General features: G+C 44.6%; 1 protein-coding gene across 1 annotated transcript in view; it reads left to right on the top strand.

The window, feature by feature from the left end:
- LOC119185817 (uncharacterized) overlaps window positions 1-16732 on the top strand; it is a 39216-nt gene extending 22484 nt beyond the window's left edge. The window contains exons 3-5 of the mRNA XM_075884655.1: window positions 1916-2061; window positions 13163-13292; window positions 16421-16732. Of these exons, the coding sequence (XP_075740770.1) occupies window positions 1916-2061; window positions 13163-13292; window positions 16421-16664 (520 nt within the window). The 3' untranslated portion in view covers window positions 16665-16732. The remainder of the gene's footprint in view (window positions 1-1915; window positions 2062-13162; window positions 13293-16420) is intronic.
- The last annotated feature ends 3080 nt before the right edge of the window (window positions 16733-19812 follow it).

Raw genomic sequence — 19812 nt, 5'->3', positions numbered from 1 at the left:
CTGTTACACTGAATGCAGCCATTTGCGAAAGTTTCTCTGACAAAAGCCACTTTAATCTTTATCGAGTCTATTGCATTAAGCCACAATTTAAACTTCTCGAGTAGCCTCATGCAATAAAGAATAACAACATATCCACGCAGTGCATGATGATGTGTGGCGAAGCGTTCGTCAGTCTGTCCGTTTGTTCTTGCTTCCGTCCGTCCATTCGACCATCCAACTGTGCGTCCGTCAGTGCGTCCATTCATGCGTTCACCCGTGTGTCCATCCGTCTGTCCGCGCGACTCTCCCTGCGTCCTTCCAAGCATCCATCCAAGCATCTGTCCGTGCGTGCACCCGTGCGTCCGTCCGTTCATCTACTAAACACTCCAAGCACCGCTATCTCGCATATTTTCATCATATATTGGTCATATAGAAGTAACGCAATCCAGTAGACATTACAAGGACTGAACCAGAGTTGGCTACCTCCTCATCCTCCTACTACTACTGCATACATCGTGGACACACAACTTATGGCTTAAGGAGCTTCACCCCTAAAAAGTGTGCATCAACTGCTTGAAGTACGCACTATGGAGAGGATTTTGCTATCGCGTTCAGATTTCAAAGGTCACGCTTAAGGATGCGCTATTGTTTTCATCTTCCTACTTGAGTGGACGATTTGTATGACTTCAATGATTAAATAAAATTTATGTTGGTTATCTTCTGTCAAAAATTATTTTCTCTGCTCTGATTTTAACGAATTTCAATATCTGTGAAAAGGAGGAGCAGGCCATATACAAAAACCCTAACATCTGCTTACGCAACGTATAAAAAAACGCCTTGTTTATTCCTTGGTCTATCTGTTGCATTTCGCGAGTAGTATTTTATTACAAAAAAGCAAGACTAGCACATTAAGTGACCTATCTTCATAGTAAGCCAATCAAAATATAAAGAAAGATGAAAACGAAAAATAGCAGTCAACAGATCTGTATTGTTCGTTAGCTATTGTGTGATAGCAAGTACGCTTGCTGTAAGGAGGACAGCTTTCCCTGATTGCAAAACAAAATTAGGGGATTCTAAAACTTCACCTTTAAGAGTTGAACGCAACAGCGATATCATGTTCTTAGTGCGTACTTAAAAAAATTGCTATGTACCCATTACATGGCCTTAAGGGAATAGCCGCCGTACGTGTGTGCCTTTTGTAATGGGTTGTCAGCTTTAAACCACGAAAGCATTAGAATAACGACATGTTTTGAAGCCAACGGACTTGGTGTTTGTGCGCTCTTTCCTTTCCTCAGTGCTGGATAGCACACCGGTCATTGTAGAGTGGTTAACATCCCCGCATTTCCTTTACCTCCTGTTTGTGTTCTTCTTTCAATGGCAATGGGCGCTTGTCCATGTATTACTACTGCAAAATTTTGTGTTGTATTGTGAAGCATGTATGCAAGACGTGTGTATTTGTAAAGCAAGAAAGTTACTTTCACTGCATCTCTAAGCAGAGGAAGTTATTTTAACTGTATTCACAAGTATATACGTGGTTGCGTCGTCAAATATTTGTTTGCCACGCAAACGACCTGGGTGCGATCACCAGTCGGAACAGAACGACCCGGCTTAGATCCCCAATCTGACCCAGGATTTTATTCACATTGTTCTCGATTTTTCACTCACGCATAAGATGGTAATTTCTCGCTGAAAACTGACGATGCCCACGACTAATTTATACGAAACAAGCTGTTTAACGCTTTCGCGTCGAAACAATCGTTGAAAGTCTTCGTACCACTTCAAACACACCGCACAACCACAGGCTTCCTGGTGGATCTTAGTTGCACTGCACGTGGACTACATTCTGTGATCGAAAACGCTTAAAAAAAACAAGATTGCCCGTAAAAACCACACTGCAATCGTCTTTTCAATCGTGTGGCGGGGTCGCGCAACGCAGGTCCCAGTCTGAGGCGCAGGTCTGGAGCCGTGATTACGTCCAGAGATGCACGAGAGGCATGACCCGGGGCTTTGCCGACGACTTTCTGGACGACATTAAGAAGGAGATCATGGAACGCTGCTTCAAGTCGAGCTCGTACCGTGACGGTGAGTGAACACCACCTTGAGAGGTGCGCTTTGCAAGTATACGGTGAACAAATAAATTGTACTGCGGCAGCAATGAATAGTGGGGGTGTGCCTTACGAAGAAGAAAACCTTTTCTACGGTGCTATCCTATGTGTTACTGCTCACTGCTCTGTCCTACCATCTGACGATTTCGTTACCTAGAACGTGTCTTCAGAAGGTTACTTTTTTACTTAATTAAATAAATAAATATTACTTGTTAGTTAATATTTTAAATGATGTCAACGAGCTAGCCCACTCCAAGGCACGATGCTTCACTTACCGCGCTGGGTCTTGTGCTTCTCAGACAGAGGAATCAGCCTCAACCTTCATTTTGGGGACATTTTGAATACCTTCAACGAGATCACAAAGCACTATAAATTAGGAGGTAGGTCCTTTCCATTGCCACACGAAAAGTTGTATAGGCCACAGGCAATCTTTCTTGGCATGCTTCAGACGGTAACATACCCAGCCTCGTAACCTATAGCCATTACTCCGACATTTCAGAACGTTGTCCAGACTGCCACAATCGCAGTGATTTTAGACACACCTACTACACACAACGAGATTACCAAGTATTTCTACATGGAGAGGCGGGCATTTCCAATGCCACATTCAAAACTCAATATAGCAGAGGCCGTCTCGTTGCGCTTACTTCAAACCCATTCGTACCCGTCGTTAGCATACCTAAATGCAATTTATCCTCACAAATTCCCCCGATGCCACCTGCGCCGCTTACGGGCAGACCGCTACGTTAGCACACATGCTCTGGGAGTGCTGGTCGCTTGGACCGACTTATAGCAAACCCGAGTGGGATGCGCTTCTGCACAGCCCAGAACTTCATGACCAAATCCTGGCCGTCCAGTGTGCCCGCGACAGGGCCATCAGGCTAGACCTGCCGGCCCCCGCGTGGGAGTAGCCGGGTGACGCGTGGCAAACTCAGCGTCTGCACTAAACAATAATAAAGTTGTTCTCACTCACTTTAACCACATGCTCTGGAGGTGCCCCTCTTTACAAAAAAATTGAGAATTTTCTGAAAATTTCTTTTATGTATAGCTCACGACTGTTGTTTTCATACAAAAACTCAAGGCTGTCAAGAAGGCACACGATGCGGCGGTGAGGCTAGGCCTCCCCTTCCCAAAATGGAGCAACCCGCGACCCCTATAAAACGGGGGTGGAATTCTTCAGGACCCCAATAAAAGTTTTTCATCCATACATCATCCATTCGTAATCAATATAGCTTCCGGAGCCTCTTAAGCAATCGTCTGGGACAACTTTAAGGCGAAAGTAATCTTGTTTTGCTTCTGAGTCGATTCAGTGATCACCTACACCATCTTGTGAAAGTTTTGTGCGCCTAACCTCGTTTCCTGCTGCCTCCAAGATGGGATGAATTGGAGGCCTTCTGGCCTCACACTGTTTTTCGTGGCCTCCGTGATAGGTATACGTTTCACCAAGCGACCACTTAATGTGTCGACGTCATCAAGTGATGTCACGTTATGACATACTGACGTCACAAATTTTCGTAACATGACACGTCGTGATGATGTCATCACACGATGGCGGTATTTCGCATTACTCTTGTGAAGGCTGCTGACGTGAACCGCCGACTTTCGTATTTGGGGAAGTATCGAAGGCTTTCGCCTTGTTAAACGACTCACTGTATTCGTTGTGCGCTTGCTTGCAACGACTCAAAGGCGAGCACGATCTTTTCTTTTTTTAGCGCGATAGCATCACGCAGCTCTTTCCTTAGAAGTTTAGCTATCAGCGTAGTGTCAGCGGCGGCGTCCATGTCGTTGGTTGCTAGTGAAAAGTGGGTGTTGTCCGTGACCGAAAAATCTAGAAAGGCTTACGTGAATAAGAAGCAGTGAATCACGCGGAGAAGGGTGTTTCGGATACACTAACGCGTAACGCAAAGAAGTGTTTCGAAGGCACACAGAGCGCGCAGGCATATCTAATCATCATCAGCAAAAGCATCAACAACGTGAGCAGCTGTGTGGGCTCTCAGGCTGCCTTGCGTATGACTGTGCTCGCTTGTTCTCAAAAGGTAGAATTATGGCGTAATGAACTCTTCGCAGCTTTACATGCAAAATGCATTACAGGATAGCTTGAAACTGCTAATGTTACGCGCACAGGCATTCGTTTTCATGCGGATGATTCGGAAATGCACGTGAACCAAAGCTGGGCTTATATTGAAGTCAATGCGCAGAGGGATGGATTATGCTATCGCGTTTTACTCATCAAGACTAAGCTCAAGCACCCTCCGAGTTTTAAGTGAGAAGCCTTTTAGGAACTATGACTGTGGCATACCATCGTAGCTTGGCTTAACGCAGGCAAAACCATAAATAGCATGGTCACCTGCAACATATTGAGCACGTTCTCAAGCCAAAAAGGAGTCTTTTAGGTGCTTGCTCCTAATGCTCCAGCCTTGTTCATCCATCCCGCCATCGTAACCACGCTTCCTCTGGAGCAAATGACTGGCTCAGAATGGATGCGTGCATCTCTCTTCTTGCATGAGAGGACACGCAGTGCAAGACAGAGAGAGAGAGAGAGAGAGAGAAGCTTTTCAATTCAATCATAGATAAATGTTGGGTGGGGCTCTCAGTTCAGAGCTCCAACAGCCGCTGCTACGTCTCGCGCCCGCCGCACCAGCGCCCTCTGGCCACTCGGGCTTTCATCACGCAGCATGGCCTCCCAGTCTTGTAGGGTAGGAATAGGAGTGGAGTGGGCAGAGCGCCTGGCAGGCGCACGCTCACATTCCAGCGTTATGGGAAATAACGTTAGTACCGCTCCACAGCCCGGGCATTTGTCAGGGTAAGAAGTGGGATGGAGGATGTGGAGGAAATAGAGGTGTGGAAATTTGTTCGCTGCAGTTGACGCACCGCAGTTGCATCTTCTCGTGTGAGCGTGTGGTGTGGTGGAGGGTACCGAATGCCTTCTCGTCTATACTAATCCTAGAAGTTCCGTGTTTGTGTCCTCATCTGGGTTGGACAGCTCTTCCTCGGGATCCCGGTTAGTGAGTGCTCGGGTAGCTGCATGAGCGCAGGCATGACCGGGGAGAGAGGCGTTCCCAGGGGTCCAGACACGTCTGAACTTGTGTGGCGTGTGGAATGCGGTGTTCAAAATTCGGTGTGTGTGCTGTGAGACAATGCCCCGTGTGAAGGCACGGCAGGTATCCGTTGAATGCGTAAGCCTTAGAATAACATTTGTGTGAGGAAAGCTTATGGCAGCGTGGAAAATCGCCAGAGCGACGGCACACTCTTAGCCTTCAGATATGTTCTTTGTAGGTACACTGATTGAGGCTACTACGTCATGATCATTGGTCACCACTGCTTCAACTGTAAAACTGCGGCAGTGGTGTCTAGCGGCGTCGCAGTATAAGAGAGTGCTTGGAGGAGACTGATTGATGAGGCACGTGAGGTTTTTTACCCTTGCCCGCCGTCACTGAGCGTTGCGCTCAATGTGCATATTGCGTTGAAGTGGCGCGACTTTAATTCTTTCTCGAAAGTCAGTGGGTAGCTGTTTCCCTGATGTGCTGTATCCACCTCGATTCGGAGGGTACTCTAGCCTGACGAGTAGCCACTCTCCCACTTGGGTGCTGCGGAGTCTTCGCAGCTGACTATTAAGTTGTGCTTAGGTTAGTTCCCTCAGGTTGTTGTTTACACACATGGCTAGGAGACGGTTGGTGAATGCCTACGTATGTAGTCCAAGCGCCGCCTTGACGGCTCTACGGAGGAGAATGTCCAGTCTTCTCTCTTGCGCAGGCGTTAGGGTTTCATAAGGGACGTGGTAGGTGATGCGACTTACTATGCAGGCATTAATTGTACGTAGAATGTCTTGCTCCTGAAGTGCATGCCTTCGCTAGGTGATGCGGTGGATCATATGCGTGATTTGGGAAACTTGCTGTTGTAATATTTTCATGGTGTGCGTTGCCTTGAGATCAGCTTGCATGTGAAGGGCAAGGACGCGGAGTTTCTGTACGCTGTGCAAGCGACGCAACGCTCTCAGAACGCGAACTCCGACGGGACGGGCGTCCGTTGGCGCGCCCATTGTTGGCGCCATAGAGTTTCGTACAATAATTGTATGGAACTCTATGGTTGGCACCATTCAGAGGCTCGGGCGCTTGCGACTTCCGGTCGAATCCTCTGATTATCGCGGAATACGGGGAGTGAAGACGCCGCAAAAAGAAATAATAATAATAATAATAATAATAATAATAATAATATTAATAATAATAATAATAATAATAATAATAATAATAATAATAATAATAATAATAATAATAATAATAATAATAATAATAATGTTGTTTTGTTGTTGTTGGAGTTTAATGTCTTAAACCTTGCCTGCCCCTGATAGGGCAAGGAGGTTTGAAAAAAAAATGGATAGGACACGTCTTTGTATGATGGTGAAGCGGATGCATGTACGGGGGATTCACGGTTTACCAAATTCAACCTCTAGACGAGCCTTCTTCAGCATCACTTGCTTCGTAGATGCGGCTCAACTTGTTTCCTCTGTTTCTTTGAGTGCCTCGATGAGGATATGTGCGAGACACCTTAGGGACCGGGCTGCTTCATACTGTCATGGCTTGACGTAACGTAGGTGAGACCACATATAATAAAGATAGAGGCAAAACGGAAGCAAACATGAAATATAAAGGGAACAATAAAGGAAGGAAAGAATTGGAAAGGCAACAAAAAGAGAAAGAAAAATAAAGACAGAGATAAGAAGAGGGGACGAAATCAATAGAAATAAAGTGAGAGCAAAACAACAGCAAAATTTCCAAAAGGTAAGAAAAAGAGGGAAGAAAGAAAAAGAAAAAAAAAACAAATAAAGTTGAACGGTTCCGCAGTACATCCTCGAGGGACATCATAAAATAAAAAGCAGCTCTGAGTGGTTGAAGTGAGCACTAGGCAGAGGATGTTGCTGCCGTGTTTAACTCTTGAATGCGAAAACCCAGGGGCTTCCCAATTTTCTAGCACCGAACCCTGGATAATTGCCTGGATAATTGGTGCACCTGTCACCAAGCAACGATTTGATTTGCTTTCTTGTGACGATAACATCACATGGCGCAGCTATATAGGACGCCACGGCGACGTCGTGATGACGCCGTCTGTTGACATGCTCATTTATGATTTTCATCATCACTAGTGTTGACTTTTGAGGAGCGTTGTCAGTCAACTTTTCAACATTCACAAGGCATCTAATGGACCTAAGAAAACATCATTGTTTCAAGTTGCGCACCGACGTTGTCCTGCCCTATCGTGCGATTTCACAGAGATGTAATGTCAAAGTCGTGCGGCGATGGCGTAGTGGTTAGAGCATCCGTCTCGCATGCAAGAGGTCCGTGGTTCAAATCTCGGTGCCGCGCAGATCCCAACCGGATTAAAAAAATCAGCGTGTTGATAGAACTGCATTAAGAGGTCCGGGGTGCGGACTCACCGGTAACCACCGCCGGGAACGCACTCCCTCACCAGAGAAGGATTGGCCACCCTGGTGCAGTATCTGGCCACTACCTCCGACATGCATACGTCAAATAACTCACGGCCCTCAGTCCCCAGCAGCTGCGAAACAACTGACCATGGCGACGGTCAGATCTGCAACTCAGCAGAGGGTGCTAAGATTCTCTGGATCCGGACAGGCTGCCATTGGAACCTGAACTTGGCAACGTTTAACGCTAGAACCTTATCTAGTGAGGGAAGTCTAGCTGCACTATTCGAGGAGCTAGAAGGTGTAAAATGGGATATAATAGGGCTCAGTGAGGTTAGGAGGACAGATGAGGCCTATACGGTGCTACAGAATGGGCACGTCCTTTGCTATCGGGGATTGGCAGACAGAAGAGAACTGGGAATGGGGTTCTTTATTCACAGAAACATAGCTGGCAACATAGAGGAATACTATAGCAATAATGAAAGGGTGGTAGACATTGTAATTAAACTGAATAAAAGATACAAAATGAAGGTAGTACAGGCTTACGCGCCTACATCCAGCCATGATGACGCTTCAGTTGAAAGCTTCTATGAAGACGTGGAATCGGCAATGAGAAAGGTGAAAACACAGTATACTATAGTAATGGGTGACTTCAATGCAAAGGTAGGGAAGAAGCAGGCTGGAGACCAGGCAGTAGGAGATTATGGCATCGGTACTAGAAACGCCAGAGGAGAGCTACTAGTAGAATTCGCAGAACGCAATAATTTATGGATTTTGAATACCTTCTACCGAAAACGAGAAAACCGCAAGTGGACATGGAGGAGCCCTAATGGCAAAAATAAGAACGAAATAGACTTTACAATGAGTGCACACCCAGGAATCGTGCAGGATGTGGAAGTGGTTGGCAAGGTACGATGCAGTGACCCTAGAATGGTACGGTCTCGAATTCGCTTAGACTTGAAGAAGGAACGACAGAAACTGATACGCAAGAAGCAAATCAATGAGCTAGCACTGAGAGGGAAAGTACAGGAATTCAGATTGTCGTTGCAGAACAGGTACTCGGCTCTTAGTGAGGAAACTAACTAACCTCAGCGTAGATACAATGAATGATAATCTGACGAGTATCATTACGGAGTGTGCAGTGGAAGTTGGAGGCAGGGTAGTTAGACAGGACACTGGCAAGCTTTCCCAGGAAACGAAAAACCTAATGAAGAAGCGTCAAATCACGAAAGTGTCAAGTACAACAGACAAAATAGAACTGGCAGAGCTTTCGAAGTTGATTAATAGACGTAAGATATGCGATGTAAGAAGGCATAACATGGAGAGAATTGAACACGCTCTGAAAAACAGAGGAAGCGTCAAAGCAGTGAAGAGAAAACTTGGGATAGGCAAAAGTCGGATGTATGCACTAAGGGACAAAGAAGGCAAAATAACTACCAATATGAATAGGATAGTTAAAATAGTGGAGGAGTTTTACAGAGATCTGTACAGTAGCCGAGACAACCACGACTTTAATACTATAAGAACTAGCAGTAACCTGGATGACACCCCACCAGTAATGATAGAAGAAGTCAGAAAAGCTTTGGAGAGCATGCAAAGAGGCAAAGCTGCTGGTGAGGATCAGGTAACATCAGATCTGCTGAAAGATGGAGGACAGATTGTGTTAGAAAAACTAGCTACCCTGTTTACGAGGTGTCTCCTGACGGGAAGAGTAGTAGAGTCTTGAAAGAACGCTAACATAATCTTAATACATAAAAAAGGAGATTACAAGGACTTGAATTACAGGCCGATCAGCTTGCTCTCTGTAGTATACAAGCTATTTACAGAGGGAATTGCTAACAGAGTAAAGGAAACATTAGAATTCAATCAACCAAAGGAACAAGCAGGATTTTGAACAGACTACTCAGCAATCGACCACATTCACACTATCAATCAGGTAATAGAGAAATGCTCAGAATATAACCAACCAATATACATAGCCTTCATAGATTATGAGAAGGCGTTTGATTCAGTGGAATTATCAGCCATCATGCAGACACTGCGGAACCAGGGCGTCCAGGAAGTATATAGAAACATCCTGAAAGAAATCTACAGGGGATCAACTGCTACCATAGTGCTTCATAAAGAAAGCAACAGAATACCAATCAAGAAGGGTGTAAGGCAGGGGGACACAGTCGCCCCAATGCTATTGACAGCGTGCTTACAGGAAGTTTTCAGAAGCCTAGATTGGGAAAAGTTAGTGATAAGAGTTAATGGAGAGTACGTTAGTAACCTGCGCTTCGCCGATGACATTGAATTGCTGAGTAACTCAGGGGACGAATTGCAACTCATGATTACGGAGTTAGACAAGGAGAGCAGAAAGGTGGGTGTTAAAATGAATCTGCTGAAAACAAAAGTTATGTACAACAACCTCGGAAAAGAGCAGCGCTTCGAGATAGGTAATAGTGCACTTCAAGTTATAAAATACTATGTCTACTTAGGGCAGGTAATAACCGCAGAGCCGAACCACGAGATTGAAACTAGAAGAATAAGAATGGGGTGGAGCACATTCGGCAAGCACTCTCAAATTATGACAGGTAGATTGCCACTATCGCTCAAGAAGAAGGCATATAACAGCTGTATCTTGCCGGTACTTAGCTACGGAGCAGAAACCTGGAGACTTACAAAAAGGGTTCAGCTTAAATTGAGGACGACGCAGCGAGCAATGGAAAGAAAAATGGTAGGTGTAACCTTAAGAGAAAAGAAGAGAGCAGAGTGGATTAGGAGACAAACGGGGGTTAAGGGTATCATAGTTGAAATAAAGAAGAGGAAATGGACATGGGCCGGGCATGTAGCGCTTAGACGGGATAACCACTGGTCATTAAGGGTAACTAACTGGATTCCCAGAGAAGGGAAGCGGGTTAAGGGGAGACAGAAGGTTAGGTGGGCAGATGAGATTAAGAAGTTTGCGCGTATAAATTGGCAGCAGCAAGCACAGGACCGGGTTAACTGGCGGAACATGGGAGAGGCCTTTGTCCTGCAGTGGACGTAGTCAGGCTGATGATGATGATGATGATGATGATGATGGTGATGATGATGTAATGTCAAAGCCACAAAGTCAGATTCAAGCCGCTCTTAACGGGTTCCTGAAGGAATCGTTTCTTATCAAACTACGTGCCAGGACCCGACATTATGTAGGTGTTACAGAGCTACCTACCTCATTTGTGTATATCAGTGCGCTGAATTTACGAAAAACCAAAACGTGAATTTCACTGACCGACCTCTCTCTCAGAGACCACAAGGGAATCCATCCTGCACGCGGTTGAGCCTAATATTGAGTGCAAATTAGAGCCTCAGCTTTTAAGACGTATCGGTTCACTCAGACATCACCCAAGACTCGCATGTGCTTCCGCAAAGTACTTCTTACGATGTATTCAGCGTGCACCATCGTCAACATGTTTGTGTGGCCTCGTCGACGAGGATGTGTATCTTCTGTTGCTCGACTGCCCGAGCACGACACATACGCAGCGACTCCACCGGGTCAGCGCCATGCACACCGCCGCTGCTTCGCAATCCATCGCGGTTTCCTTCTGTGGGAGATGGTCTATTTTTTCCAGATTTTTTGAAGACATAAATATTAGTATAAAAACGAACTACACACACACACACACATATATATATATATATATATATATATAAATAAATAATATATATATATATATATATATATATATATATATATATATATATATATATATATATATATATATATATATATATATATATATATATATATATATATATATATGGCCGGCTATCGTCGAGGCAAGTACAAGGTGGCTCTTTGTTAACGGGATGGAATTTCATCCATCCGACGAGCTTACAGCCACTGAGTCCTGCGGCATATCACTTTTCACTTGGTGCGCTTTGTACACGTTTCCTCGTACGTGTGTGGTTTATTGGCAAATAGAATCTGCTCATGTCCTGAAGCTAAGGCTCTGATGACATAAGCGACGCTCACTAGAGTTTTCTCGATAACAATACTTTGAAGCGTGCGCTTCAGTGCACATGGCACCAGAAAGAAAGCCGAGACTTGCAAATAATGTGGCGCGGATCCAAGGCCGACACTGGAATGTACCAGAAATGTAGCTTTCGTGCAGTGCTGACAAGCAGGCATAAAATGTTTCACTTTAAAGAAGAGATTAGGGCTATAGAACATTTTTATTCTATATTATTTTTTTTTATTTTGCTCCCATGTTTATTGTCATTGTACTCAACAAGGGGTGTGCATACGCAGGCGGGAATTACAATATAGAATTTCTTTGACGAACGACATGAATTCCTATTTTTACGCTCTACAGAACAAAGCCAAGAACTATACTTGATGACAAGTTTTCTTGAAAGCACTGTGGAAGCTGCAAAACCAAAGTGCCTGCTTACTAATACCCCTTAACGTAGTATTCAAGTTGATTGAAAAAGTTCTCATTTGCCTTGTTTAAATAAATGGTGCTTTATATATTATGAGACTGAAATTGTTGCGGGAATTCGTCGGTAAAGAACAGCCATAGATGACTTTACAAGAATGCCCGCCTTTTCTCTCAATTTATTGGGCCACACCATCATTTCTATTTCGTCACGCCAGTTTCCTAAGGAAGACATTACTTCCGTGACAAACACGCTGACAAATATATATATATATATATAAGGGAAACAAGTGTATACCTAAGGGCTCGTTTTTCCGTGTTTTAACACAATAATAATGAGATATAACAGACAATAATGCCAAGGAATGTACAGGGGAAGTTATTAGAACCAATGGAATGTAAAAATAAGAAGAAAGAAAAGTGGATGAAAAAATTACCAGCTCACAGTTGGTAATTTATTCATCCACTTTTGTTTCTTCTTATTTTTACATTCCATTGGTATAATAACTTCCCCTGTACATTCCTTGGCATTACTGTCTGTTATATCTCATTAATATATATATATATATATATATATATATATATATATATATATATATATATATATACTAAAAACAAAAAAAACAAAAGTGATGCTGGGTCAGGGTAAGATTATCCGTAGGGAAGAAGACGCACGTAAGAATTGATTTTATTGACGTTTCGGCCGCGGGTCCGGCCTTCATCAGAACATGAGTAAATTCGTCGCAGAGTGGTGAGGATATGGCGTAAATGTTGCGTATTTGAGTATGTGTGGGACTGACTAATTGTTGTTTCCCCTTTATCATTCTCACTTATTGAACGAAAGAGAAGCGTTACCTTCAGCGTCAAACGAAAGCCAAGTAAAGACGGCCTTAGCTGAATTCGGGGACAGCGCTTCTTCTGTTAAACGTATATAAGGAGAGGTCGGTGCTACTGTCGATAACCATGGTCTTCTTCATTGTTGCGGTTTCCGTGCATTTCTTGCGCCCCATTTCGTGCCTGGTCGGTTCCCCTTTCTTTTCCACTGGGACACACGCTCGCTCCACAAATTATGTGAAAAGAGTCGCGGCAATGGCACTAACACCATTGAGCTGGCGAAACAGAGCATCAGTGTAAGCATTGCAGTGGTGTTTAAGTTCTTAGTGAGTGAAAATGTGTCATTGTACCGAAATACATCGTAGTCGTTTGATTCAAGCCCTGAAGATGACGAACGTTTTTTTGTTTTTTTATGCATGCAGACTTTACAAAGTACGCTCCATGCCTGAACAAGGTGGGCTCTAAGTTCCACACCTGCGTCAAAAACTTCATCATGGACCTGGATGTCGCCTCGAGGTTGGAGCCGAGACAGCGAATCACCGGTGGCTGCTGGTAAGTGGGTCACACCAGCGACCTAACTAAGCACGTGTGGATGTAAGTTCATTGTGCTCAGCTAGCATCGTTCCTGTCGCGAAGAATAAAAGTTGTGGTGGGTGTCATGCTGCTCGAGATGCTGGTAAACTGTGAAAATGGGTTTGATTGCGGGGACTTCGTGAAATTATATTAAATCACTTCAATCGATGACTCAATGAACCAATGAATGAATGACTGAATCAATCAATCCTGCTGGGAGACAATTCCTTCGTATTACACATGATCTTTCCTTAACTGACCATGTCTCTATCGCAGGTTGTCTATTCCTTGATTTCCAACAGCCGAACAGCTTAAACTTTTTGATCTGCGTGCGGCACTCGTGAAAACTCGACCTAGCTTTGTGTAATTCATATATTCAAGCTTAACAGAGCGCAGTCGAGTGTACATAAGCATAGTTAAAACTTGTTGAGCTAAGCTTAGCCATCGTTAAGGCGTTCATCACCCGACAACCAGCGATCATTCCCTATGACGACTGTCACGGCCAAGCACGGACTCGCAGCGCGAACGGCGTTTTTTCTGGGTGGACCCACAAGAAGGCACTCCAGAGTTCGACCCATTTCAGAGTTCGGAAGCTTCGCTACAATTACCCCTGGGTCCAAGAGGGAGCTGCCTGGCGACCTAACGGCTTGTCACTACGAGCGGGTCATAATAAGCCTTCAGGCGCTCCACGTTGACGATGTTGCGCCCGCGACGGCGCATGTCCGAAGACTGTTCAATTGGTTCGATCAGATAGTTGGCCGGAGATGTGCGCTCGATGACCACGGTAGGGGCCTTCGTATTTCGGAAGTAGTTTGGAAGAAAGGCCAGTTACAGAGGTTAGGATTGAGAGCTATACGAGGGAACCAGGAAAGAACGTGGGGTGGAGCCATCATGAATACTTTTCGGTCGCTCTTGCTCATGCGTCGTAAAAATCTTGGCAAGCTCGCGACACTCTTCAGCAAGCCTGGCGGTCTCGGAAATAGGTGTACGCCAGATGGATCCGGCGGGTACGGGAGTATCGCCATGAATATCTACACTAGGCGACATTATTTCTGGACAGAACTGTGGAAGATACAGAACGTAAACGCATACCTGCTATCACGCGAAAAATAGATAAGTTTACTGGAAAATTTTATCATTTGCTTTGCGGAAATATTGCTGCTTTCATATGAGACTCGAACAGTTGCAGGAAGTCATAGGTGAAAAACAATGATCTTTCGATTTGAAGAGTGGCTACCTTTTCTTTCCAGTTTTAGCGCCACCCTTTCCGCGGGCCCGTTTCTGAAATGAATCATGACGTACATGACGGTGTGGACTATACTTGCGGAGGAAGGCGAATGTGCAGAAGCCCTGCTGCCGTTGTCCTTTCGCTGTAATGTCAAGATAAGTTCTCGCCGAGTATAGTGGTAGTCCATCGATAACAAATCAACAGCTAATATATAATCCTTCAATTTTCGCTAAAGCGCATAAAATGTTCGTATGTGTTACGCTAAGTCCAAATACATGGCTAAAGCCTAATAATAGTCCGCCAATGCCAATAAATACTAAATCTCTAACTTAATTGTAACCAATAAACCTATTACAATGCTTGGAAGTCTTGACGATGGCCCAAATAGAAGGCCACACGATAGTAAAGGCCTATTATTTCAACTACAGCCTTTTATACAATACAAGGCCCAGGCATAGCCAATTGGGAACCTATCAAAAGATAAAAAATTACTGATCAATGACTAAATTCTGCAAGATGCTTGGATGAGCTTGGCCTGACTAAAGAAAATGTATCCCTGATACGTCCTGAAAATCAATTTATAGTCAAAAAGTTGATAGGCAATACGTAAATTACCTTGCGAAACTTGGAAAAACCGAACACCACCTCGCCAAGCCAGGACCAGAACGTGTTGACCAGCTCTGCTGTAACCCAGCTTTGCATCACTAGGACAAAGCAGCTTCATTGTTTTTAGAGCAGGGTTCGGAACATTGCGGCCATGGGGCGGTATTGTTAGTCCCTCAGCACGGCGTGAAAGCATTGCCCCTTCCATGATGACCTCTTATATGGAGGCCCACATGTCAGTTTTCACTTCAAATAAGGTTTTGACTTTCGGCCATACGTGCGGACATAACCTGTAGGCAGTTTCTATATTTCTGTCCCAGTTTTATAGTTTGGTTAGAGTTTAGCCCAATTTTTACCCTCTGACTGCCAAGCACGCGTCGCTTTGCCGTGCTGCCCCCCTTCCCCCGAAATGTCGTCGTCGGTTTCATGCAACTCACTGCCTCAAAAGCTTGCTCTTCGTTGTAGAACAATCGATTCGGAGAGTTTTGGCCATTGCCGTCATGTTCTGTATATATATATATATATATATATATATATATATATATATATATATATATATATATATATATATATATATATATATATATATATATATATATATATATGTAGTCAAGTAGATCCTCCGTGAGCGGTCACAACGTGGTTTATTTCGACGTTTCGGCCTAGAGTCTGGCCTTCATCAACTGTATCTTTATTCCTGATGAAGGCCAGACTCTAGGCCGAAACGTCGAAATAAACCACGTTGTGACCGCTCACGGAGGATGTACTAGACTATATGCAACGCTACGGCCACTCAACCACCATGCCTGCCTATATATATATATATATATATATATATATATATATATATATATATATATATATATATATATATATATATATATGCATGCCTCAAATGGTGACAGACAAAAGTCCCAAAAGAGTAGCGTATCAATAAATGTCCTTGACCGCTTCTCTGAGGAACCTGCTATTTGTGATCAGTACTCACCGGAACAAACCTCGTGTGCACGAATGCATACTTCTTCTGTGGGCTAAGACTAGTGTGTTCGGTGAAAAATGAAACTTCTTAGCTCATTGAGCAAAATACTTTTTTTGCTTCTTATGGCCCAGCAGCTAAGTGAAAAGAAGTAGTGGTAACCATGAAATCAACGATAGCTCAATCACTTGTTCTTGTTTCAACAATTAGTGCGGCTACAAGGATACAATGGTTCTGCATTGGTATAGTTTCATTCGCGTTGACAGAGTTGACACCTCTTGTCTGCCTTTTCTTGCGCAGTAAGTACAAGAAACTGGAGGTCTGCATGAGCGACGCCATCCGCGGCACCTGTGATAAGGGGGCGCACGACTACGTCAAGAGACTCCTGAAGCACTACGAGGGCAATATGCTGGGCATCTTGTGCGTGAACCACTGGGACAAGGCGAAGTGCGAGGCGATCAAGTACGACGACAAACCGGGGGACGCGAGCCTACGCTCCGTGATCGCGCCGCTAATCAAAGTGCTAGAGGCTATAGACGCCTGACAGCACGTTGCGACTGTCAACGTTTGGGGCAATTAGATGCCAATAAATCGAACTAATGATATTGACGACAGCGCGAGCTTCAGAATCACGGAACGAACAGTTTGCAAAATAGTTTGCAAATAGTTTGCAAAACATGCGAGCAAGTTTTGTTTTCAACCAAATAACCTATATCATAGACAAGACGGAAAATTGTTTCTACTATTCGTCATTGACTCCTGCCTTTCGTTTATTTCGTTTCTACTATTCTCTTCATCCACGTATGCACGTAGCGTACAAAGAGGCATGTCATTCCGGCAGTGTGCGTTGAAAAGCCTTTGAGGTTCCTTGCTCCCCACCTTCGCTGGAATGTGGAGCAGTCTACGTCGTCAGAACAGCAAAAGTTGTCTGGGAAAAAGGCTTCTACTTGGAAAACATTGCTGCGGAAAAGCCAACTCACAGGCGTTTTTCAAACGTAAACTCAAAAGGTTGCTAACTAATGCTAAATGTCTATTCATTGTCATCATATTCATTATGTGCTTAGTTAACTTTAGAAGTAGCATCTGATTGTGTGTGTTTATGCTATGTTTCATACGCAAGAGTCAACGCCGTGGAAGCTCCGCAAGATGTTTGCTCAGCAGTATCTATAACTGTACGCGTCTCACATCTGCATTGTGTCGTCGCGAAGGCCCAGCCACACGGGTGGGTTGCAGCGCACTTACTGGTGACCATATGAACCTGAAGTGCAGCTGCATTAACTTTAGAAATTTTGTAATTTCTTTAGAAATGAACGAAGGAATGAATTGAGTCTTTGTTTCATGAAAGGCGATGGTTCTCGGTCGTAGTTAGGGAAAAGTGTGGGAAGCGATTGTTGGGCGAACAGCGTAAATATATTAAAGTGGTATCTCTTTTCGTTGGTTCTTCGAATAGGTGCACTTGCATCCAGCATCCGCAGATGTTAAAGCCACTCTAGTACGAGGTAGTTTTGAAAGCCACTCTAAATGCTCACCACCGGAGCAGCTATAGTTGTTCTAACGGTGAGTATTTTAGAAGCGGGGACCGCGGAAAAATGATCAGTGTGCTCTTCATGTTCAGACATTTATATTTTAGCGATGTGATTCAAATGTAGTTACATGTTTGGCTTTGGCCGAAAGGGCCTGAAAAAGGCCTTCATTCCTAAAGGTTCGCCCAAACTCTGCATTTTAAAGGCCTCATGACCCCAGACTCGAGTTCCCTACACAGTGCTGAACCGCAAAATAGAGCATCTTGGCTGCTTGGGTTGTGGGCCACATAGTTTGGTTATGCATGGTTACACCAACGAAGTAGGTAATCGATGAGTGGGGAATAGTGTATAGAGATTTGGACGCAATGACGAAGTGCTCCTTATTTATGCAGTGCGCCATCGGGACCCCCGACATTTTGCTTTTGCGGTTGTAGACAGTATGACCCAGTACCCACTATAGTTAACCTTTCTGTTTTTGCTTCAATTTAAAGCTGTCACGTCCGTCCTTGAGTCGAAGCTGTAATGTTACTCCTGAAATTTGGACAACAAAAATTATAATAATATGGCCTTCAAAGACGTAACAATAATCTCGTAAGAGGTGCGGTGACCTTTAGCAGGATACATTTACAACGCACTATAGTGGCTTAAGTGATGATTGCACGCTTTTCGCACGGAACTCCGAGTATTATTTCTACGGCGACAGTAAACGATCCTTTCTCGCGGGATCGCTGTGATCATTAAAAATTGCCATGGTGTCTTTTATGTTTCATGAAGTAGGTGCTGCTTTTCCTTAGCAGGAAGGGTTGTCCTGCTAAACTCGGGAGCGACGTTTCGGATGCCGGCCATGGCGACCGCATTTCGATGCAAATGAAGGGCCAGGACACCCGCGAGCTTACATTTAGGTGAACGTTGAACATCGCCAGATTGATTAAAGTAGTGGAGAGTGTCCTGTTATTACGTGTATCATAATAGGCAGTTTTAAAATAAAAAAAAATTCTCCGCAAGACGCGACGACCAACAAGTAAGGGGGACAGCCACCTCTATAGCACGACATTACAGGGTACCCGAGCTGGTTCAAGCATCGCACGCTTATTGGCAGGGAACGACGGGTATCAGTTGCCTGGTGCGGTAAGCGATCATGGCTTGCGTGATCTCGGTGATCATTGTAAGTGGCGAAAAGCCACCTGAAGTATTGAGGACATTCTCAATTTTACGGCCAATGCAACCGCTGTGCATGTGTAATAACTCCGCGGAGAAAATCGCACAGCCAGGGGCGCTTTTTTCCACGGGTAACCAGCGCACCCCTTGTGTCACTAACTGTTTTCTTTTTTTTTTTTGAAGACGATAGTCTTTCTTTGGGACCTTTGACGCAAAAATTTTGGTCTGCCTGCCTGCCTGCCTGCCTGTCGTCTGTCTGTCTGTCTGTCTGTCTGTCTGTCTGTCTGTCTGTCTGTCTGTCTGTCTGTCTGTACATTTGTCTGTTTGTCCACATTAACGGCACCGGGTACTTGAAACGGCCGACCCCATCCGCAGCGCCCACCTATGTTGCTCAAAATTTAGCGTTCATACTTGTGCAATTGTCAATTAATAAGCTATCATTGCGCTAGTTTGGGGTACCATAACAACACGTATATATTCTGCATGTGCATCTTTTACTAGAGAAGGCATACATAAGTAATTCTAAGGACCGTAGCGCTTATCAAACTGCGCTGACCATGCAACGCTTGCACGAAAAGGTGAGCGTTTCCAACGCTTTGCTAGGACTCGATGGTGGTGGCACCTACCCGTCGCCTTGCGTTCCTGACCTCAGCTCTGAGACGGGCGCGCACACCCGTCTCAGAGCCACGCGCTTCGTTTTGCAAGAAGACTACCAGGTGGCGCGCATGTCTCACGTGTCCCGTGACTTGACGTGCTCGTTCGCCTCTGCTGCACGCTCGAGGCACTCTAACTCAGTGCCTCCAAAGTACCATTCACTGATTTTCTTGCGCACAACAATAAATTAACTGTTCACTCTCTCCACACGCAGGATTATCGTTTTTCGACGTCATTTGCTGACTACATGCAGATACGGGGCCATTTTTTTGGAATCATGCCATAGGTCTCGTTTCGTTTCGGCACGCACGTTCGCTGAACGAAATGTAGGGCGAAATTGACGTTGCCGTGGTTATC

The sequence above is a fragment of the Rhipicephalus microplus genome, unplaced genomic scaffold (assembly GCF_043290135.1).
Source record: "Rhipicephalus microplus isolate Deutch F79 unplaced genomic scaffold, USDA_Rmic scaffold_42, whole genome shotgun sequence".
NCBI lineage: Eukaryota > Metazoa > Arthropoda > Arachnida > Ixodida > Ixodidae > Rhipicephalus > Rhipicephalus microplus.
Note: the sequence above shows the minus strand (reverse complement) of the source record. Positions and strands in the feature narration are given on the sequence as shown.